General features: G+C 36.1%; 1 protein-coding gene across 1 annotated transcript; it reads left to right on the forward strand.

Moving 5' to 3' along the window:
• Nucleotides 1-4,052: 4,052 nt before the first annotated feature.
• LOC132636290 (cellulose synthase-like protein E6) lies at nucleotides 4,053-24,217 on the forward strand. The gene is made up of 12 exons (XM_060353093.1): nucleotides 4,053-4,563; nucleotides 5,211-5,535; nucleotides 6,641-6,781; nucleotides 6,856-6,987; nucleotides 7,105-7,317; nucleotides 7,792-8,016; nucleotides 9,156-9,503; nucleotides 10,003-10,505; nucleotides 13,837-14,041; nucleotides 15,568-15,754; nucleotides 15,839-15,946; nucleotides 23,774-24,217. The coding sequence occupies exons 1-12, from the start codon at nucleotides 4,271-4,273 to the stop codon at nucleotides 23,905-23,907; spliced, it is 2,814 nt and encodes a 937-aa protein (XP_060209076.1). The 5' UTR covers nucleotides 4,053-4,270; the 3' UTR covers nucleotides 23,908-24,217.
• Nucleotides 24,218-24,807: the final 590 nt, after the last annotated feature.

Consider the following 24,807-nt stretch of genomic DNA (forward strand, 5'->3'; position numbering starts at 1 on the left):
TACCGTGTCCTGGTGTGCCTTTCAAATAACGGACCACTCGTAAGACCGCTTCCCAATGTTCAATCCGGGGTTCTTGCATGAATTGAGACAAAATATGAACAAAATATGCCAAGTCCGGTCGAGTGACCCCCAAATAAATCAAATGCCCGACTAATCTACGGTAGACCTCCGGATCCGACAACAAATCTCCATTTGCAAGGCCAAGTTTATGATTTTGCTCAATAGGGAACCCACTTGACTTTGCACCTAACAATCCTGCTTCAGAGATTATCAAGAGTATACTTGCGTTGATACAAAAACAATCCTAATGAACTACAAGCTACTTCAATACCCAAAAAATATTTGAGAGACCCAAGGTCTTTCATTTTGAAACAATCACTTAAATAGGCTTTGAAAGTTGCAAGTGCAGCGGAATCATTCCCAGAAATAATAAGATCGTCAACATAAACCAAGATATTAATCTGAATATTCCCTCTAGTAAATGTAAAAAGAGAATAATCAGAATAAGATTGAAGGAAACCGTACCCTTTCAAAGCAGTCACCAATTTTGCAAACCAACATCTAGGGGCCTGTTTCAACCCATACAGCGATTTGCGCAAACGACACACCAACGTAGGATCTGGACTTTCAAACCCGGGAGGGAGCTTCATATACACCTCCTCATCAAGGTCACCATGTAAAAAGGCATTATGAACATCCATTTTGTGAAGTTCCCAATTTTTGGATGTTGCAATGGCTAGGAAGACTCGAACAGTAGTCATCTTGGCGACCGGAGCAAAAGTTTCATTGTAGTCAATCCCCGCTTGTTGATGATTTCCCAACACAACCAAGCGCGATTTGAGCCGTTCCACATCTCCATTTGACAAAAACTTGGTCTTGTACACCCACTGATTACCAAGTGCTTTCTTACCCGGAGGAAGATGTTCCAAAGTCCATGTACCATTGTCTTCCAATGCACGTATCTCTTCTTTCATTGAATGTCTCCAACCTTCGTGTTTCATGGCTTCTTTGAAGGTCTTAGGATCCTTACCCGAAATAATAGCTGCAAGAAACTTACGATAATTTACAGAAAAATTGTCACAATTAATATAGTGTGCCAAAGGATAAGGAGTACCTGAGGATTGATTGTTAACAGGAGTTGTAGGGGACGGACTATTAGCAAAAACTGAGTGTGTCACATAATCACGAAGCACAACAGAGGGAAATTTCTCCCGAAAACCACGCCCCAAGCCACCTTCCACATTCGTGACTGGGGTATGATGTTGCTGCCCCCCCCCCCCCCTCGCTGCCAGCGGACGCTGGGTTCCCAGCGGGCTGTGCAGTGGCTGTTGGCAGCTGCTCAGCCTCGCTGCCAGCTGGCGCTGGGTTCCCAGCGGGCTGGACAGTGGCCGTTAGCTGCAGCTCGGCCTGACTGCCAGCAGGCACTGGTTGGGCAGTGGTTATAGAAACTATACAATCTTGACTTGTTCCATTCATTCACCAAGAGAGAATATATATAGGATACAATCTTGAACCCTAGTGAAACAAGGAAACTAAGATCCTAGTGAAGCAAGGAAACTAACTAATATATGGTAATTAGTGAAACAAGGAAACTAACTAATATATGGTAATTATCTCCCTACAAATATGCTATCAAATAATATTAAATAATATAAAGATATTATACCGCAATAGGAAAAGAAGAAAACTATAAAGCTTTCCTTTTTAAGATCATCACTAACAACCCCATTAAGAGTTTGTCCTTTGTAAGATAATCACTATCACTTGGTAGAGCCAGGCAAGAGCCACCGCACCTTGTTAATTCTTTTATATTCTCATCATAATATATGCTCCATTTTCCACTCTCTTTTGAGTCATTTTTAATTTGGTACGCAATGGCACACCGATCTCTGTCGCTAGTGACACATAAAATATTGCATAGCCATATAAATTTATTTCTACATGGTCCTCCTAGGTTTATATATTCAATAAACTACCGAGCGGCTCGATAGAGTCGGTTGCCTAGAGTCTCTATTAAGAGGTCTCTTAAACTAATGTCATAAAAGTCATACAATAATGGACACGAAAAAAACTTGTTTTATGATGTATATTAAACCTGACAAAAAGAAATAACTAATTTAGAGAAATCGAGTTGGAACTAGAAAGTGAAATCGTCAAAAATATGAAAAAGAAATGAGCGTACGTAAAGACGAAAAATTTAGCAATGAAGAGGCAGGTAAATATCATAATGAGAGAGAAAATCACCATTATTTTAAAAATTATAGTAACTTTAAAATCTCTTATTAATAATAAGTACATAAATTATGTGTTGTATAATACTCCCTCCGTCCATTTTTACTTGTCATTTTTCGCTTTTCAAGAGTCAATTTGACTAACTTTCGTTGCTAAATAATAATAATAATAATAATAATAATAATAATAATAGTAATAGTAGTAGTAGTAGAGTATAAGTAAGTAATAATAATAATAATAATAATAATAATAATAGTAGTAGTAGTAATAGTAATATTAGTAGAGTATAAGTAACATTTTTGGAGCCTTTAGTTTTCAAGGCCAAAGGCAATCGCTTTAATATTCTTACCCTTCAACCGCCCCTGCACCTAGTAAGCTACAAATAGTAAAATAATCATATTATATAGGCCTATTATATATAATGCATATTCAACTGTAGCCCCCACGCATAGTCAATCATATCTAGACTCGTTGATTCAATTGTATATAATATATAATACTTATAATAATAAAGCATCTATAGGTTTTGTTACTCTGTGTTTGGCTATGTTTGGAATCCGTAACTTTTGTAGGATAAAAAAAAAGTTGAATCAAACTAACAAAAAAAAAAAATATAAGTAGGTTTCACGTACTAATTTAGTACGTGAAAGGATCAAACTGCAAAAATAAAAGTTTGACCTTTCACACACGAAATTCATGCGTGAATGAGGCATGCGTGAATAGTGTACTAAATTAGGGTCTATGACCAATACATGAAGGTTTTTTAGTTGGGGTCCTCGCTAGTTTTGTACTACTACACGTGCTTTGACAATGGAAACATGCCTCTGAAATGCTATTGAATGGCTTTTGTCGTTTCAAGTTTTCAACATTCAAAGTGACTAGTAATTCTTTTTGGTTATCCTATCCGGCGTTCGAAGTCTCGATTAATTAAATTTGTGTTGCGTAAGGTCCATTAAAGGAGGAAACGCTTCCTATCAGAATTTTTTTATATTCAAAATTCAAATTTTAGACCTCTAATTAAGACCGAAAGAATCATATATATTCTACCATAATCCTTGGTAGTACTAGTGCTTGGACATAGAATTGTTACAATTAAACCACAGTTTGAATTCTTATCTTTTTTTCAGCTTTTGTTTTTTAAATTAAAGTTGTTGCTGTAGAAGTGTAATGCATCGAATAACAGAGAGTTTATATTGGAATCTTATATTTGATTTTCCTCTTGATGAATGCGACATGAATCCCCGCTACTCATGCAATACTATAATTTAAATGTTGCGAGTTCTAAATTAAGATCGACTTTAATATATATAGTTCTATTTATATGTATGCTTTAACTCATTTATATAGAGTTAATTTTGAAACACTGGTTATCTCGAATTTGTAAATCCATTGTTGAATCCATGCAACGACAATGGATCAAAAGCGAATTTGAGATTTGAAATTTGATTATTGCTTCTGAATCTTGCTCTTTAAAATTATTGTTTTCTAAAATTTACAATTTATACACACAAATATATGAATTGAATTAAAATTACTGAATTTCGCCAGACTTCTTATCATAAAATGGTGCACAGAGGATAGGCCCCAACCCCCAATATTATTATGATATTTGTTGAATGTCGACTCATATTGTTACGTCGTTACGTGATTTTGTGTAACGTGACTAAACTAATCTCTTGCCCACAAACAAAATATAGCTACTTTATTGTCATTGGGCAGTGGGGGTCACATAATCAAACAACTTTTGTCATTTTGTCTACTTATAACCACTACAATCCAGACCGATCCAATTGCTGCTTATTTTCAATACTTTCAATTCTTCATTACCATTCAATTTAGTACATTATTCACGCATGCCTCATTCACCATGTGTGAAAGGCCAAACTTTTATTTTTGCAGTTTGGTCCTTTCACATACTAAATTAGTGCGTGAAATCTACTTATATTTTTTTTTTTTTGTGTTAGTTTGATTCAACTTTTTTTTTTGTCCTACAAAAGTCACGGATTGCTCTGTTTGTGTATCTGAGAGACACAGAGAGATGGGGGAAAATGGAAAAGGAAAAGAAGAAACTATGCATCTTCCATTATTTGAATCAAAGGCAGCTAAAGGAAAAAATATTTACAAGTTATTTGCTTCAACAGTGTTTGTGGGTATTTGCTTAATATGGTTATATAGATTTATTAATATACCAAGAAAAAGTGAATCTGGAAGATTAGCATGGATAAGCATGTTCTTAGCTGAGCTTTGCTTTGGTTTATACTGGATTATCACTCAGTCTGCTCGTTGGGATGTTATATATCGTTATCCCTTCAAGAACAGACTCTCCCACAGGTTAGACACAATATTTCAATAATATTACATTTTAAATTCGTAGTTTTAAAAGTATAATGAATTTAACGGTAAAAGTATTATAGTTTAAATTCTGAACCGTTTTCTTCGGACTTGGGTATGCTTGGTCTGTGATTGGCCTTTGACTTTTTAACTTCCCAAGCTACTATTCCTTGAATGACAAGATGTCGAACTTGTCCATTTTGTAACTTTTTGCAGTGTTTGAAAGCTTTTCCTAGTTATTCTTTTGCTCAAAATACTCATTTTTTTTTACAAATCCGATACATATTTATGATTTGAACATTATGAGTACTCCAGAGAATATTTTGTTTTGAAATTTATAATGATGGAGTTGGAAAATAAGTTTGAAGCACTTTTCAAATTTGAAATCCAACTCCAAGTTGGATTTGCAATTTTTTTGACCAAACACTTTTTGAAATAAAGTGCAAACTATTCCCAAAAAAAAATGAACAATTCTCATGGCCAAACGGCTTGCTTGATTTACTGAATTCGAATTTTATTTCTGTAATTATCTAGTAAATTTTCTAACACATACATGAAGTTCGAGTAAAAAATTATTGAGTTCGGTTAAATCCCTAAGTTCTTAATTACATCCACTCGTGGTTTTCACTTGTTTAAGTTGTTTGCAGATATGAGGACAAGTTGCCAAGTGTGGACATATTTGTTTGTACAGCTGATCCAATAATGGAACCTCCAACACTGGTCATAAATACAGTATTATCAGTTATGTCATATAATTCCCCTCCTGAGAAATTGAGTATTTACCTATCTGATGATGGGGGTTCAGAATATACATTTTATGCTCTCCTTGAAGCCTCTCAATTCTCTAAATATTGGATACCTTTCTGTAAGAGATTCAATGTGGAGCCTAGGTGCCCTGCTACCTATTTTGAAGATGATGCATGCAAGAATAGTATAGATAAATCTTTTGTTCAAGAATGGTTCAATACCAAGGTGAGAACTTGCCTTTTTTGAAAATTGAAAAGTACTGCTTTCGCTATTTCAATTTTTTTTTCCTTATCTTCTTTTTCAATCTGCAGTCTAAAAAATTAAGTTTTTCCTAATGTGGTAACTCTTTACTTTCAACATCTCAGTTGGTTGAGCATGAAGCTTTTATAATGGAGGTCTCAGGTTCGAAACCCCCTGCTTACGAAAGTAGGGGATTTTGCCTTCTGGGTCGAGCTCGTCACACATGGCTTGCCTAGTGTGGGTTATATCTCTTGTGTGATTTGCGGGCTATTGCACAGGAGCGGGGTTTACCCTATGCGCACCCAAAGGGTAGCAGCTGCGGGTTCCTTGTCATTAAAAAAATAAAAAGACAGTTTTAGACTACAATATTACCAGACATTTTGGTACATTATATATATCTTTATTTTAAGATCACAAGATTTAATTTTCTTAAATTTCGTGTCAAGTTAAATTAAGATAAGCAAATTGAAAAAGGATGGAGTATTTAGAGTTGGCAAATAGACGACCTGCTAAAGTTTGCTGAGAGCAAAATGGGTTGGATCAAGATGAGTCAACTGATATAAATATTGGTCACTATCCACTTTTTGGCTATGTCTTCAAAAAATAATCACTATTATGGAGTTTTAAATTCCACGGATTGTACTACATGACATTTTCTGTAGATGAAATTCCATGAAATGTCTTGGACTATGGAATTTGAAACGCTATGACAGTGGCTATTTTTCAATTGAGACACCGCAAAGTGGTTATTTGTGAATTTTCCCTCTAAGAACGGGACATAATTCAATTTGTCCACCATATGAGCTAACCTCTCATCTTCCTTTATTTTGTTTTTTTGAAAGAAAAAAAAAGTAAAAGTTAATGTATTTTTCTTAATTATTAGTTTAAGTTATCAAACTTACATAATTTTCAATCTGCAAACTTGATTTTCTATGTTTGGATTAATTTGGGTTGCATTTTAATAGTTGAGTTATCATTTTGACTTAGTAATTTGATGGGTCATTTCGAGTTCAACCCATGAGTTCAAGTTAACAAACGAGTCATAACTTAGCGCTTCTAAATGGATATGTTCCTTGTAAACTTTCTTCAGAAATTATACGAAGATATGACAAGCAGGATCGAAATCGCCATAGAAAGTGGTAACATCCCAAGCGAAATTAAGGCTCAGCACAAAGGGTTCTCAGAATGGAACTCTAAAGTTACAAAGCAAGATCACCAGTCAATTGTTCAGGTAAATGCTAGTATTAAGGTCGAAAAAAGAACAAAAAAAACAAAGAAAGAGAGATTTAATTTGTGTCTTTTCAGATACTAATAGATGGAAGGGACCATAACATGGTCGACGTGGATGGAAATCGACTACCAACACTTGTCTACATGTCACGAGAGAAAAAACCAACCTGTCCACATAACTTCAAGGCTGGATCAATGAACTCATTGGTAAATAAAGCAATGAAAATTTATGTTATCATCAGTAATTTATTACTGTCACGATATTTGATAGGATTTAAGTTATATGCACTGACAGTGTAATTTTTTTTTTTTTTACATGTATAGATACGAGTTTCATCACAAATAAGCAATGCACCCATCATCCTTAACTTGGATTGTGACATGTACTCGAACGATCCAGATGCAATACGAGAAGCATTGTGCTTCTTCATGGACGAAAATCAAGGGCACGAGATAGCCTACGTTCAGTATCCTCAACGTTATAATAACGCAACCAAGAATGATATTTACGGAAATGTGGCTCGAGTTACTCATGAAGTAAGTCGTAAAAATGACGTTTTAATTTCATGACAACCGTTTCTCAACTCTTAGGGGTCATTTGGTTGGAAGACAAGTAATGTTGGGATTAGGTATACGAGAATTAGTTACATTGGATTAGTTATTTTGATATTATTTTTTGTTGACTGTTTGATCTGTTGTCTTAAAAATAACATGCATTGCATACATAATTTCTAAGATGAAATTGTTTGTTTACTAAAATACCCTCCACCCTATTTAGTAGAAAAAAGGTTTGAGGGACCAGATGAGTATTCTTATCATTTTTATTGTTTTATCTGGGGATAACTAATCCTAGTACTATTATTTTTCCATCTGATAGGGATATCCGAGGACTATTTATGCTTGTCCAGCATACCAAATGACCCCTTATTGTTGTATCGAAATGAAGTCCTATTATTAACGTTCTTATAAGACATTTTGATGAATTTAGAAACTTTGAATTTCCACATATAGATTGAACTTGCTGGAATAGGAGGTTATGGAGCTGCTCTGTATTGTGGCACTGGATGTTTTCACAGAAGGGAATGTCTCTGTGGCAGAAAATTCTCTGAGGATCAAACTGTTGAATGGAATAACAAGGAAGAAAAATCCACCTATAAAACTGTGGAAGAATTAGAGGAAGCATCAAAAGTTGTTGCGAACTGTAGCTATGAAGAGGGAACTCAATGGGGAAAACAGGTAATCCGTGTTTCTCAATTTATGTGATACGCTTCTCTCATTAGTTTATCCAAAAAAAGAATAATACATTTTCGTATTTAAAAGTAATTTAACTTTAAGAAATTTATTTTACTCTGTGCGTTTGGTATGAAGGAAAATGTTTTTCTAGAAAATATTTTCTTTGAAAATAAGCGGATTAATTTTTCTACTGTTTGGTAAGTAAATAAAAAGATGTTACCCCAAGAGCATTGTTTGTAACATAGGAAAGCACTATAGGGTGGGGAGTGGGGGTTCGAGCCCTTCGGGGGTGGCAGGTGTGGGATGGTCAACAGGTAGGGGTTGGGGGGCGTTGGGTGGGTGGGAAGGAGACTGTGAACTTGACATGTCACTAATGGAAGTTGTTTTTCCTACTTCCATTGGGGAAGTTATTTTCCTCATCTTTAGGAACTTGTTTTCCCAAGCATTTTTTTGACCAACCAAACAAGGGAAATTGGAAAACATTTTTTAGAAAATGTTTTCTTCCACACCAAATACACCCTTATGAAATGATTTGTAGCCACACAATATCTAAGGTTTAAAATATATATAATTTGTTTTAAACTACAAGTTTCAAAAAAGTCTTTCTTAAATTTTGTTTTAGTCAAAATACGTCACATCAAATGAGAGAGAGGACTGAGGAGAACTAATTTCTTTATCCACACATGCATAAGCATTTGCAAGAACAGATATACACGGATACCTCTGCTTTCATTTCCTGCTAGTTTGGTTTCACTAGGACTTAAAAGCAACTTTCCAATCTGAATCTTTAGGCTATTGTTATTGCTTCAACCCCCTTGGTGAAGTAGTCTGTAGCAGTGATAACAAAATGATGACCATGATCAGAAGGCAAAGGCGGAGGTACAAAAGAGGGTGTAAAGGAATGGTAAAGATTCTTTTTCCCTTGATAAAATGCTTTGAGTTCGAGCTCTGAGAATAGAGTCCTCTTTAGTAGGGAAGCGCTACTTTCCCTCAATGAGCTTTCAACCACACGAATCTAAATTAGTTGAATCAGTGGGTTCTGAAAACCAAATGCTGAAGCCAAAAAACAAACACACACATAAGCACATTCTAACAAAAGATGATAACATATGTTTGATTTCTGAAATTCTTTTCCTTTTCAGATGGGGTTGTTGTATGGGTGTCCTGTGGAAGATATAATCACAGGATTAACAATCCAATGCAGAGGATGGAAATCAGTATACTGTAATCCAAGTAAACATGCATTTTTGGGTGTAGCTCCAACAATCTTAGATGTTGCTCTTGTTCAACATAAAAGATGGTCAGAAGGCTTGTTCCAGATTTTCATATCCAAATATTGCCCCTTCATATATGGCCACAGCAAAATCAAATTTGGTGCCCAAATGGGATACTGCATTTACCTTCTCTGGGCCCCTATATCTGTTGCCACACTGATTTATTTGTTGGTCCCTTCTCTTTGTCTGCTTCATGGCATCTCCCTATTTCCAGAGGTAATCAATTTTTATGTTATTTAACAACTTCTTTGGCATTTCAACCATTAGCACAATGTTTTTATTATTGAATTATGTGATCGTCTCAGCAAAAGCTTATACTATAAGAGATAACACAATTTTATTAGGGCTTTCTTCTTACTTTTGGCCCATCAGTCGACATTAATTACGGGCGCTAGCAAAAATATACAAACCTATACACTGATTATGTATATTATATGTATATTCATGTATACAATATGTATATTTATACTTAATATACAAAACATATACATTTGCCCGCTATTATTTTTTAGGGAGGCCCAAAAGGGTAACTATCCCATTTTATTACTTCGTAATTTAGTCTTCAAAACACCTTTTATACATGCAGGTCTGACGTTTTTCATGGGCGAATCACTATATACCACATTGAATCGTGTGACAATCTTATCTAAAAGTGTAAATTATTATGTAGAACATATTTTACTTAATTATGCCTTCACCACTTCTTATGTCGCAGGTGTCAAGCCTATGGTTCTTGCCTTTTGCATATGTTTTCATTGCCAAGTTCGTGTATTCCTTGGCTGAAGCCATGATTTGCGGTGACACACCTAAGTCATGGTGGAACTTGCAAAGAATGTGGATGATTCGAAGGACAACTTCATACTTCTTCGCGCTCATAGATGCAGTAACTAAGCAATTAGGCATCTCTCAGACAGCATTCGCGCTCACAACAAAGGTCGTAGACGACGATGTCCAGAGGAGATACGACCAAGAGATTATGGAGTTCGGCAATTCATCTGCCATGTTCACAATCACAGCCACACTTGCATTGGTTAATCTAATTAGTTTCATTTGGGGAATCAAGAAACTTGTTGTGGATGCAGCATTAGAAGAAGTACTGGAAAATGTTATGTCGCATGTCATTCTATGTGGATTAATAGTTCTAGTGAATGTCCCAGTTTATGAGGCACTCTTTTTTCGCAGCGACGAGGGAAGCTTGCCATCCTCTGTTTTGTTTCGGTCTGTCGTCCTAGTATCAATAGCATGTCTGTTACCTATTTTTTAGATTTTAATAGGACATGGGTTGAACAATATGTAATCAAATAGTTTTCTTTTATCACTAAAGTTGTGATGATGCGGTGAGTATCCTTCCATTCTTAACTAGAAGTTTCAGATTCAAGCCTTAGAGTCGCCTTTGGTAGGAGCGCTTCACTCTCAAAGTGGAACTTCCCTGTGCGAATTCGAATTAGTTAGGCCACAAAGCTAGTATCAAACACCGGATGAGAATATTTTTTTTTCTTTTACAGTGGTGGCCCTTGCACACCTTGATTATATTACCGAGTACCTGTTATCTCCAACTATTACAGATACCAGATAACTCGAATAGTATCACGTTGAAGTCCATTCTTACAGCGCATTATCAAGCTAATGCAAGAGAAGTAGTTATCAAAAGAAGAAAATATCTAAGCTATATACAACTATACGTGCCTACTAATTTCGTTTGTTACTAACATTGAATCTGTACAACTATATCCCCTAATTTAAATTAGATACACTTTAGTACCCTGACACGTCATCACTTGTCTCATTACTCCCATCAAGCTGGAGGGTGCAAACACATTGAGCATTTCCAGTGTTGGATCCCAACAGACACGCAAGTATACGTGACCGACGAGTAATAAAGTGATAAGTGGAGTACCACTCACCTGAGGGATAAGTCGTGATCTCCTGAATATCGGGATGTATGGTTATCCACCGATCACTGGGTATGCGACGTATGTCAGGAATGAGATCTGATACTTGAGTGACCAATAACTCATTCGTACACCGTTCTGACTTTCCAAACGCAATCTCCGGACCCTTCTACTTGTATTGATATGGTCCCTTATCCCCATGTGTGTCCATCTAAAGGCTCATTGCATTTTGATCAATACAACATTAAATAATGACTATTTTTCAATTTCATTTCAAACATCTAATGCCTATTCCAAAGTGGCTAGCCCACCCAATTCTCAATTAGTGAAATTCTGCAACCCACTAGGACTGAATTGGGTCGGGTCAAACCGTTATGGAAATAAAAGGGAGAAATTGGCAATAGCCAATTTTTTTTATCGTTAATTAAGTTTTAGCTAACATTTCAAAATTATTTAGTGTTTAGTCACTTTTTAATGCAGATTTTTTTTTAACAAAAATACCCCTAGTTAAAATCACGGAAAACCACCGGGAAATTTTTTGCACCTAGATTGTATAAATTTGAATTTTATGAATCAACATATTTTCAAACAACAACATATTGTGTTAGAGTTGTTTCGTGTTTTAACCAACAATATTTTGTTTAGATGTTATTTTCACCTTAAAAGATGTTTATTTCTCAATTACATTTCAAATTGTTACTGAATATTGACGAGCTGTCCGAAATTGATCATACGAACTAATTTTTACGTTATAAAAATGTAACACAAAATTAATGACATTAGTAGGTACCAAAATTCGCGCGGAAGTATTTTTTTTCCTGACCAAAGTTAAGAATGATTTTCCAAATTATCCCTTTAGTTATGTTTAAGATACTTCTTCGTTCACTTTTATTTGTCCACTATAATAAAAATATATTATAGCCAGACCTCTCTATCAGCATCCGCATATAACAACACCTCTCTATAACAGCTAAGTTTTTTCTGAACTGATTTTTTATGTTATATTTTACTTCTCTATAACAGCAACAACCAACTTTCTTACGGTACGCCTTTGTAAAATTACCATCATATAACAATTATCTTTTTTTTTTGGTAATATAATAATTAACCATCTTTATAAAAATAGAAAATCTTTGATTACCAATAATAAGTGTAGAGAATTTGACCAAATATAGTATTATTCTTTTTTCCCTCTATTTTTGCTTCTTACTTTTTTCTACCTTCTAGCTTGCTTCCTTCTATTATCTATGTCTGAAACTAGGTCTAAACTTGGAATGGATGGCGGAGCGTAGGCGGCAAGCAGTTATATGGATACGGTGCTTTATCCGTATACGCTTCTCCAGCTCTCGCAAGAACTGTATGGGAGCAACTCTAAGCAGCCCTTAACTACATATGTATTGGATCATATATGTATTATATATTCCAAGAAATAATACAAAAGAAGGAGGTTTTTTAATGCGAGATCGAAGCGGTAGCTTCGTGCTCCGCTTCTCTTGCGCTTGCTTGCGTGAGGCTTAGAGCCCTTTTTGCTAGGTCCAAAAGCTTCCCAAAAGATCTAATCCAACAACAATGAGCACTCAACTACTAGTAAAAAAGGTTTAATTTGATACTTTAATATACTATATTTATGACAGAATATTACATATGAATACACATTTCTAATATAAAATTATCATTGTCTTCTATTTTTATTAACAAATTATTTTTAAAAAGTAAAACAATGTGAAGAAGGAGTACGAATTCTATTATTTAGAAGCAAAGCGACAAATTGTTGAATCCTTTTAATATGTTTTAAACATGCTACAATTATAATTTTCTTTCATCAATATTGAAAGAATTTAATTTTCAGGAAGATTTAAAATGTGTGTCTTTGAGCTTAAAACTTTATACATTCACTTATGAATTGATTAAAATTATATTAATTTTTTTAATGTTTAGTTAGTGAAGTATGCATATCTTTGAGATAAAAAACTTAAGTTTTATGCATCTTTTTTGCTTATAGCAGCCAACTATTATTTGATTATCAAATGATGTTATAGGTGTATAACCGTCATTCTCTATAACAGTAAAAAAAAAATCGGATCAAAAGACACTGTTATAGAGAGGTTGACTGGACTATTATTTTACTTGTCACTTTTGGTATATCAAGATAAATTTTTTATTTTCATGTTTTATCCTTAGAATCAATTAATTCCTCATTATTTTCATAACCTAACATTAAACATGAATTAATATGAGTATTGTGATAAAATATATATTATTATATTTTTTTAAAGAATGGGCAAGTCCAAACAGGACAAGGACAAAAAAAAAAGTAACTTAAAGTTCCCAACTTCCAACTCCAGAACGGGTTGTGTTGGCAACATAAACCAAAACATATAACGAGGTCCCTCAGATAAAAGTAGATTTATGTTAACCAAAAAAAAAAAAAGTAGATTTGTTCTTTTACTTTATTATTATTGGCGCACGTCTCTTTTTCTTGATGTGTTGTACCTTAACTTGGTCAAATACTTTCATCACTCTTAACCCTTCCAATTCTCTGTTTAAAATTCCACTTCTTTCAAGAAAATGGTAAGCCTTAGATTTTTTTTTTTTTTTTTTAATGTTAATATATGTTGGATTAGGAAAATCTAACTGAGAATTGTATCGCAGATGAGAAATGGGTTATCTGAAGTTTGGATCTTGGTTACAATATTGGTGGTGGCATGTAGCATCAATGGGGCATTTGGGATTAGATTTGTAATTGAAAAAGAAGAATGTTTTTCACATAAGGTTGAAATGGGAGAAACAGTCCATTATTCATTTGTTGTTATCAAGTCTGAAGGTGATTGGCATTACAGTGAAGAGGGTGTTGATCTTGTGGTATGTAAATTACTAAATCTCTCTGTTTTAATGTTTCTTTTTTTACCCAATAAAGTTTATGGATCCAATTCACCTTCATTGAGGCAACAAACCACTACTCCCTTTGTCCGTTCCAATACATTGATTCAAACTATGTCAGCTTTCCAATAGTTTAAAATGTATTTTTCTCATCTTATTGACAAGAGAAGAATTGCATCTTATAGTATCTTTCGTATAGTTTTTTAATAGCTAAATTTTAATTTTCAAATATTGAGTTAATCTAATCCAATTTAACTTTGAAAATTAGTAAGATTGACTCTCGATCTGCGAAAAGTGTCACATAAATTGGGACAGAGGTACTTCTCTGTTCAATTTGTTTGTGTTAGTTTGATTCGGCACGGAGTTTAAGAAAATAAAGAAGACTTTTGATCTTGTGATTCTAAACTAAAGATGTGCGTAATGTACCAAACTGTTCTTTGAATCTTGTGGTTTTAAATATGTCATGTAGGATGTTGAGTGTAAAGAGTTACTAAATAGAGAAAGTGGCGGTTTTTTAACACCCTAATATGAAAGTAAAACAAACAAATTTAAATGGAGGGAGTACTTATTTAGTAAATTTTTGAGCACATAAGCTACTTGGTTCAGCATTCAGATGAACCCCATAAAATTTAAAGTTTGTGCATTTCGCCTGATTGAATTCACCTTCATTGAGGCAGCAAACTGGTAGGCCATCTTTCCTAGGGAGTTGAAGGATGTAGTGGTATTATAACTTTCTGGCTAGATAATGAGGAAACAAGAAAAGCATCTGTAAATCCCTTATCGTTAGTTTATTATATTTGGTTTATGATTAAGATTGGATCTGGTAAGAAGTGCATGTTACAATTTGCAGTTTCTAGTATAAAGTCTTTAGTTTACTTTAATGAATCATATATGTGGTCTTTGTGATTATGAACTCGTTGATAATGGAATTGAAGTAGACTTAGAACTCTGATGTTATTTTGCAATTTTTTTGTTTGTTTGTATATTTTGGTTTCATGAAGAGAATGTATGTACAGAAACTAGCAAAGGTGACCCTTTTTCAATTCCAGAAAGCTAGCACACATTGACATAAATAAAATTTAAAAAATATATTTAGAAAACTATCCGTTAAGAAATATTTTGGACTACTCCATCCCCTGCATACACAAAGATAGGAATCCTCCCTTTTGATTGGGTTCTAATGAAGACCAGTAGGAAGTGCAGACATTGCCGATAGGTTGAGGGAGCCCAGGGGGGCTGCTTCCATCCCGTACATGGGAATCCGAGTCTATGCAGGTGCATATTCAAGAAATTTTGAACCTCAGAGCTGTAAATTGATCGATTCATGTAGACACAGAATACTCAGGCTCATCCGTGTAGTCGTTGTTCCACAAAGGGTTCTTCATACTTTCTTGAAGAGGAAACCTTACATAGTCAAGTTGTACATTTTTTGCTTGAGAAGTTTCGGCTTTTATCCTTCATGCAGTTATTTATAATGGATTATTGTATTGATGTTGCTGAAATTTTAGGTGAAGGGGCCTTCTGGAGAACAGATTCATGATCTTCGTGACAAAATAAGCGAGAAGTCCGAGTTTACATCTCATCATGAAGGAGTTTATCGTTTCTGTTTCACTAACAAGTCACCGTATCATGAAACTATTGACTTTGATCTACATGCTGCTCACTTTGTATACCACGATGAGCATGCAAAAGATGGTGTGCATGCTACGTTCGTTTATCTTATTCTTGACTTCTTATCTTGATACTAGAGAGTTAACTTGATTAGTTTGAGACTTGCAGAGCATTTCAAGCCTTTGTTTGAGCACATTGGAAAGCTAGAGGAAGCTTTGTACAACATTCAGTTTGAGCAGCACTGGCTAGAGGCCCAGACAGACCGTCAGGCGATAGGTATTTCTCCCTCTGTCCCAATTTATGTGAAGGTATCTAACTGGGCACGAAGTTTAAGAAATAAAGGAAGACTTTTGAAACTTGTGGTCTAAATTAAGATATAGATATTTGTATGGCGATAAATCATCTCATTAAGGGTAAAATGGGTATTTTAAAGTTAAATTGTTACTCCCTCCGGTTCAAAATAAGTGTCCACTTAGCCTTTTTATTTTGGTTCAAAATAAGTGTCCACTTACATAACCAAGAAGGATTAACTTTATTATACCAGATTTGCCCCCATTTACTCAAGGCACTAAATAGGCAAGAGCCTTATTAATTAATTAAGGGTAGTTTAGTTAAAATATCTATTTTTTTCTAGGAGTTAGTGTTTTCTTAAGGGGTGTGAAAAAGACTAAGTGGACACTTATTTTGAAGCGGAGGGAATACTAAATATAGAAAGGTGTCTGTCACACCCCAACCTTGGGGGTGTGGCCGGTATCCGGCACCGAAAGGGCCGAGCGAACCAACTGTGATATCTGAACTCTGTAATATGAATCATAGGCCGACAAGGCCGCGGAATAACAATTGTAAGAACTATATCATGACAACCTGCAAGCAGAAAAGGCCCAACAACACATATATGCATAACTAGGGCCGACAAGGCCACAACCAAGAAAAACAACTAGTCAGAAGGCCGGCAAGGCCAAACAAAATACCTGTACACTAACTGATAGTCTGTAAGCCTCTAAGAGCACTAATATACATCAACTAGTCGGGACAGTGGCCCCGATGTACCCATAGCCATACTCTTTCTCTCTCTATATATAAATGCATGTATCCTATTTAATGACTCTGACCAGCAACTCCGGAGAATGGAGTGCGAACATCCCTGCTGAACTTTGGTATCCTACAGAGAAAGGTACAACAATCCGTCTACCGTACCTGTGGGCATGATCACAGCGCACAAAATGCGTCAGTACGAAAGATGTACCGAGTATGTAAGGCAATAAGCATAAACATAACATAAGCATAAGAGATACATATAACTTGGGAAAAGATGTAGAGACAACCTGAAACTCTGAACGAGGCCACTGAGGGCGACCATAATCATGACATAAATGTAAATGCGTGCCCATAAAATCATTCCTCAATGTGGAGGCATATATCATATCATATAACAATAATAAATCCCTCTGTGGGGTGAGCTCATCATCATAACATCATCTCTGCCCAACTGATTAGTGGTAATGCACAGCTACGTGCCTACCCGGCCGCCTACAACACGGCTCGGTAAAGAAAGAATTACATCTAGGTGCACAGCTACGTGCCTACACGGCCGCCTATAACACAGCTCGGTAAAGAAAGAAACATGTCTAGGTGCACATATAAGTGCCTACCCGGCCGACTATAGCGCGACTCGATAATGAAAATAAATACATATATATAAGTGCAATGAAAGACTGACCTCAGAAGAAATATCATGGAAAGAGTCAGAGTGACCTATTGTCGTTATCCTCCAACTATCATTATTGTCGCTACGTTTATCATTATTTGATCATTAGGCCAAAGAAGTAAAAGTACAAGGAAACATCTTGTTATGAATTATTCATGAAGCCAAAGTTAGCCAAACTCTTATGAAATATGATCGACACAACTTTTATCGGAAAGAGTGTGCCAACGAAAGGTTCGTCATCTTGGAGCAATAGACAAGAAGATAAGGATTAACTCAATTAAAGGAAGTACAATCAACTCAACTTTGATGTGAAGAGTACCATAACTAATATCATTCTTCATTCGATAAACAAGAGGGATACGAAATGTGAAAGGTACTTCAATACAAGCTATCCATGAGAAAAGGGTAAGCTTAACCATTTTGGGAAATAATCGACACAAGTTGAACGGAAAGTCTTTTAATCGATAGCCAAAAGGAGATGTGGACCATAATTTGGTACAAGTCATAGATGAGTATGTGTCAGCTCAATTATCATGGAACGCGATCGATCCAAGTTAGCGGAACAACTTTTCAATGAAAGGTCATTTGAAATCTAGTCATGCCACAAAGAGAATAGAAAGCACTACATACCTTGTTGATGGAGTTATATACTTTTCCCCGAGTCCTCGAACGTCTTACGAATGATTTCCTACATAATACAGACTATTCAAGATCAAAACCAAGGTTATAACTTATAGAAATCTTCATTTAGACATTTAATCGAGCAACTTATAGGCGTGAATTTATAGGCCTTTTTGTAGCGTAATTTCCTCGTAAAACGCTACCAAATTCTACTTTTCTACTCCTCCTCGTCAATACGATCCAATCCATATCAACACAGCTCCAAACAACACGTTACAACCACATAAAACAGCCCAACTATCAAGCTAAGTCCATAAGAGTTCACAAGAATTGTCAAAGCTTATTCTATGGGGTTTTCACCAAATTTCTAGGTTTAATTACTTGTAGAAGTTCAAAGAGATCAAAAGGAAGTTAAAATATACCTTAGATGATTAAAATCACTCCAAAATCCAAGTTACTTCAAGGTGAAGTTCTTATCCGAGAAGCAATTTAGCGAAGAAATCACAATTCCGTAATTGCCATGTTGTTCTCCATGTTGAAGTTTGTTTGATTTGCTTTTAGGAGTGTTTGTGATTGATGGGAGAAGGTTTGAGAATATTACTTAGGGTTTGCTGGTCCTTTTATGGTGAAGAAATAAGGAAATTTCGTCCAAGGCTATGTATATATATAGGAGCAAACCCTCAGGGGTTGGCCTGGTGGTAATTGGCTTGAGCCTTGGGGTGCTCCCTTTCAAGGTCTCAAGTTCGAAACCCACTGGGTGCAAACAATTTCTGAGGGCCATCGGACTGGGGTAAAAACCCTGAATTACCCGTGGTGCACTTGCGGGAAACTCCTTGCCGAGGGCCTGTGCACCCCCGGGATTAGTCGGGGCTCAAAGAGACCCGGACACCCGGTGCTTAATAAAAAAAAAAAAATATAGGGGCAAAATAAGGAAATTTCGTCCAAGACTATGTTCACTGTTCACGCAGCAGTTTGCGTCCTTGGACGAAAACGCGAATATCTCTCTACTCCAATGTCGTATTGACGAACGATAAAATGCGCTGGAAACTAGACTCGTAGACCTTCGATTTGGTAGGTGGATCACCCCGTAACTCCAAGTAGATTGAGAGAAAAGCTCCGAGACATCTGACCCAAATTTTAGTGAAATTTACAAACTTAACTTGCGACGCTTGTTGTCGACTTTCGTATTACAACTCGTTTGACTTCCAAACTTAACAAGAGACCATTATATATTTCAAATACTTCATATCATTACTTGCTTAGCATGTGGAGCACTTCTAATCTCACCCAAAAGTACAAGTTATCGTATTCGCAACTTGCCGACTTTTGACGAAACTCATGCTTCTTTGATTCATTCACCCTCCAAATCTTCCGCCACTTACTAATATTATTTATAGACTCTTGTAACCATTTTTATTAATAAAATCAATCCCTTTTATCCGCAACAAAATTTCGTTTTGAACTTACGTCGACTAACTCATGATGCGATTTTAACGTGCGAAAATCCAAGGTGTAACAGTGTCATTCTTTTTGGGACTGACTGAAATAGAAAGTGTCACATAATTGGGATGGAGGGAGTAATATACTGTGTACTTGTTTTGTGAGTGATTTTTTGCATGAAGTGGGTTCAACTACATCAACACTCACTTTGTGATAAAAAAAAAAAAAAAAAAAAAAGAAAGAGATTCCCTTTAGGGATGTCCATCTAGTTTCCAGAGAAGTACATCAAATTTAAATGCTTGACTGGGAAATCCATGATTCATGCTTGTGACCCACCTAAAGTTGAGTCGCGGTAAATGTTAATCAGCTGAGCCACACTGTTGTTCACTTCTTCTCATCAACCTGGGCGTCCACCAATAGTATGAACTTCAAGTTGATGTACTTCTATCCATGTTGTAAGTTAACCCTATTGACGAAATTCACTTTTGTGGTTGCTTTTTTGGAATTACATTATATATCTGGGATTAAGTGGTTTAAATACTTCACCTTTACAGAAGAACTGTCTATGCTTGTTAAATGACGGAACAAAACTCAGATTTTACTTGGCTTCTAACAGCTGTCTATGCTGACTGTAAAAAAATTGAAAGAAGGGAACAATGGGGGGAGCTTTATTCAATGAAGGAAAGGTGTGCAGGGCCATGGGTGGTGGGGGGCGACTTTAATCTCATCCGATACCCTATTGAGAGAACAAGTTGTCTGAGATTCAATGGAGCTATGGCTGAGTTCTCTGAATGCATAGAAGAACTGGAGTTAGTGGATCCTCCTTTATTTGGAGGTTCCTTCACATGGAGAAGAGGTGAAAATCATAGAAGTGCTTCCAGAATTGATAGATTCCTCTACTCTTCAACATGGGAGGAACAATTCACTCTTATTAAACAATCAGTTTTGCCTAAGATAGGATCTGATCATAATCCTATTTTGCTATCTTGTGGAGAGTTGAACTTCAAAAAATCTTACTTTAGATTTGAGAACTGGTGGATGGGAGTAGAGTGGTTCAAGGAAAATGCGGAACTGTGGTGGGGATCATTTGTGGTAGATGGGAGGCCTGGCTTTGTTCTGGCTGAAAAGCTGAAAATGTTAAAAGAAAAACTGAAGGACTGGAGTAAAAATAACAGGGGCAACTGGAAACAGAAGAAGTAGGATATTCTAAATCAATTGGCTAATTGGGAGGCTGTACAAGAACAAAGAATTCTTACAGATGATGAGGCAGTACAAAAATCAAAATTAGCTATGGAGTATGAGGAAGTAGCAAGAAACGAATAAATAGCTTGGAAGCAAAGATCCAGGATACAATGGCTGAAACAGGGAGACAAAAATACAAAATACTTTCACATGATAGCAACAGCTCACAAAAGGGTTAATTCCATTGATAACCTGACTGTGGGGGGAAATGAGGTGACAAACCCGGAGGACATCAAAGAAGCAATCCAAAACTTCTACAAGACTCTTTACAAAGAAACAGAGGAATGGAGGCTAGATCTGGTGGTACATAAAGTCCAAGGGATTACTATGGAAGAGCAAGAGTGGCTTCAAAGACAATTTGATGAAGCAGAAGTTCTGGAATGCGTAAAAATGTGTGCTATGGAGAAGGCACTTGGGCTTGATGGATTTCCTATGTCATTCTATTTAACTTTCTGGGAGATAATGAAAGATGACATACTGAAAACCATTCAATATTTTCATGAGAATCAGAAGTTTGAGAAAAGCTTTAATGCTACGTTTATAGCATTGATCCCCAAAAAAGCAGGAGCATCAGAGTTGAAGGACTTCAGACCTATAAGTCTCATAGGTGGGGTTTATAAGATAGTAGCAAAGCTACTAGCTGAAAGGCTCAAGAAGGTAGTTGATAATCTGGTGAACAAGCATCAAATGGCTTTTATAAAAGGGAGACAAATCATGGATGCTGCACTTATTGCCAGTGAATGTGTGGACTCCAGAATCAAAGGGGCAGAAGCAGGTGTCAATGTGTAAATTGGACATAGAAAAAGCTTATGACCATGTTAATTGGAAATTTTTGTTGAGCATCCTTAGACAAATGGGCTTTGGTGAGAAGTGGCTGAAATGGATAGACTTTTGCATGAAAACTGTCAGGTTCTCTGTTCTTGTGAATGGAGAACCTGTAGGTTTTTTCCCTTCCGAAAGAGGACTTAGGCAGGGTGACCTATTGTCGCCTTTCCTGTTCATAATTGCAATGGAGGGTTTTGATAGCTTGATGAGGATAGCTTTGCAGAATAAATGGATTAAAGGTTTTGAGATAGGGGATATCGGGGGGCAGAGAAAAGAGATATGTCATCTACAGTATGCAGATGACACAGTGATATTTTGCGAGGCCAAGGTCGAACAGACTGGTTACATAAGAATGATCTTGACACTATTTGAAGCATCTTCAGGCCTAAAGGTAAATTGGGGAAAAACCAGTTTGTTTTCAATAAAAGAGGTACCAAACATACAGACTCTTGCTCTCATTTTAGGATTTAGAGTGGATATTTTGCCTACAACTTATCTAGGCATGCCTCTTGGCAGCAAACACAAAGCAGGGGAAATTTGGGATGGAATAGTTGAGAAAACAGAAAAAAAAAATTAGCAAAGTGGAAGGCACAATACTTATCTTTAGGAGGAAGACTTATTCTTATCAATTCTGTTCTAGATTCTCTTCCCACATATGTAATGTCATTATTTCCTTTACCCTCCAATGTTCAGAAGAAATTGGATAGACTTAGAAGGGAGTTCTATGGCATGGCTGCAGAGAGGGCAAAGGTTATAATCTGGTTAAATGGCAGACAACAATGAGAGATAAAGAAAGGGGTGGATTAGGCATTAGAAACTTGAAAGCATAGAATAATTGTCTGTTGATGAAGTGGCTATGGAGGTACAATAGTGAGGAGAATGCATTACGGAAAGAGGTGATTAAGTGCAAGTTTGGTGAACTCAATCCTTGGTGTACTAGAGTGAGCACTGGCACTTATGGTGTTGGAGCATGGAAAACAATCAGAGCTTTATGGCCCAAGATGGAAAGTAATATGCAGATGACTGTAGGAGATGGAAAAAGAGTGAAATTCTGGAAAGATTCTTGGAAGGAGCAAGTTCCATTGAGGCAAATATTTCCAGACTTGTTTATTCTATGCAATAATCCAGAGAGCACAATAGATGAGATGTAGAGTGCACAGGGCTGGAACTTAAATTTCAGAGGACTGTTGAATGATTGGGAGGTGGAAAGGGTGGCCGACCTGTTAAGCAAAATTGGTGATTTCAGTGGCACCAACAATGAACCAGACACTCTGAGATGGAAGCATAATAGTGATGGGAAATTCTCAGTAAAAAGGGCTTACAAAAGGGAGTCTAATCTACAGAATAGAGAGCAACCAAAGCTTTGGAGAAACTTATGGAAGTGCCCAGTTCCAAACAAGGTGAAATGCTTCACATGATTGGTGGCAAGGAGGGCTTGTTTAACACATGAAGTTCTAAAGAGAAAAGGTGTCATCATAGTTTCCAGATGTTTCTTGTGCAAGGAAACAGATGAAACCAACAAGCATCTGTTTCTACACTGCAAATTCACTGCACAACTGTGGTCCTTATTTCTCAACATAACAGGCACACAATGGACTATGCCTGAACACACTGCAGATTTACTTAGCTGTTGGATGAAGAGGGGAGGTAGTAAGAGTCAAAAGAAATGGTGGAGGACAATCCCACACTGCATATGGTGGACAGTTTGGAGGGAGAGGAATGATAGGTGTTTTGAAAATAGATCCAGTTCCCTTCAGAAAGTCAAATGGAATTGTATAGTGTCTTTCTACTTTTGGTGTAAAGAAATAGGATTAGAAGATATAAATCGGTTTGTAGATTTATTAAAATCTCTGTAAGTATTTCTATTTCCTTTTTATGCTCCTGCTGTAACACTTTTGAAGGTCTCCAGCATGTCCTAAATGCTGATGAATACACAATTACCAGTTTAAAAAAAAATACTTCACCTTTACAGTGACACAATGCCGGTTAGATTTTCATTGGGCTGTCTCAATGAGGCACAGCAAGAGAATATCATTCCTTCCCGTGTATAGATTCTCATCGGGTTCACTCAATGAGAAACACCAAAAGAATATGATTCATCATGTATATTATATGGTTTTTTACTTTTTGCGTCTCAAACTTAAACTTCACTATGTAAAAGTTGTCTCCCTAATTTCGCTAGAAAGCCTAGAATCATGAAAGTGCATAATCCAATGCTTAGTATTACTTATGTTTTTAATATGCTGATGTAATTCCTACTAATGCAGTGAATGAAGGAATGAGCAAGAGAGCAATCTACAAAGCTCTGTTTGAGTCTTCAGCTCTTATGTGTGTTAGTTTTCTGCAAGTGTTCCTGCTCAAGCATTTGTTCGAACGAAAGCTGGGGCAGTCCAGAGTTTAGTTTTTGGCACAAGGAGGATAATATTCTTCTGCCAAACCTTGTAAACTCAGATGTATTCACTTTTTGTGCCTTTTTCTGAAAGGCAGGGTAGAAACTAGAATGACATGGTTTATTCGAGATTAAGTTATTTCATACATTCTCTCAGGAATGAGTGAGATTTTCCTTATCTATGTTTTAAGATTATCTGCTTACATGCAATTTCTTTTAATGGCTGTTACACTGTCCATTGTTGTAATCAAGCAAATCTTATATTTGAACTCTCATTATAACCTTCATTTTGGTTGTTTTGTGAATGGAATATTCTTGTTTAGATTGCAGGTTTGTTTTCCTCATTGACAAGCACTTGATTATTTGTTTTTATTTTTATTTTTTTACAATAAAAAAATTCCCGAAAGCTGGTGCATGGTTCGAAATTGATAGATGACAAACTCGCCCCTCTACTCTTCCCCACTTAAAATAGGCATTTGGCATGTAGTAGGCTTTGAACTCATGCTATGTGCTTAACTCATACATCACGGGCTATGCTTTTACCACCATATCTAAGTTTGGGGCCTAGCCACTTGATTTATTTTTGGCATCTTGACTGTTTGAAATGTTCTCTAAATGAATCAGTCGCTGCAGAAGTTATCTTGCATTAAGTCGGGGGATTTTTAGTAGTTCAGTTGATTGGCTACATGAATTTTCACCTTCTTGGTTAGGATTTGATTCCCCACCTTGTATTCCCCTCCATTTCCCTTTCACCTATCCAAAAAAAAAAAAAAAAACCTTGTATAAAGTCCTGGAGTAGTGGTATAACATGGTTGGAAATGACGGTTTCTATCTTAATCCAAACCTAAACATCCTTAGGTTGTCAAAAGTTCTCTAAAACCCTGTTATTTGGTAGTTTAACAGATGCAACAA

The sequence above is a fragment of the Lycium barbarum genome, chromosome 4 (assembly GCF_019175385.1).
Source record: "Lycium barbarum isolate Lr01 chromosome 4, ASM1917538v2, whole genome shotgun sequence".
NCBI classification, from domain to species: domain Eukaryota; kingdom Viridiplantae; phylum Streptophyta; class Magnoliopsida; order Solanales; family Solanaceae; genus Lycium; species Lycium barbarum.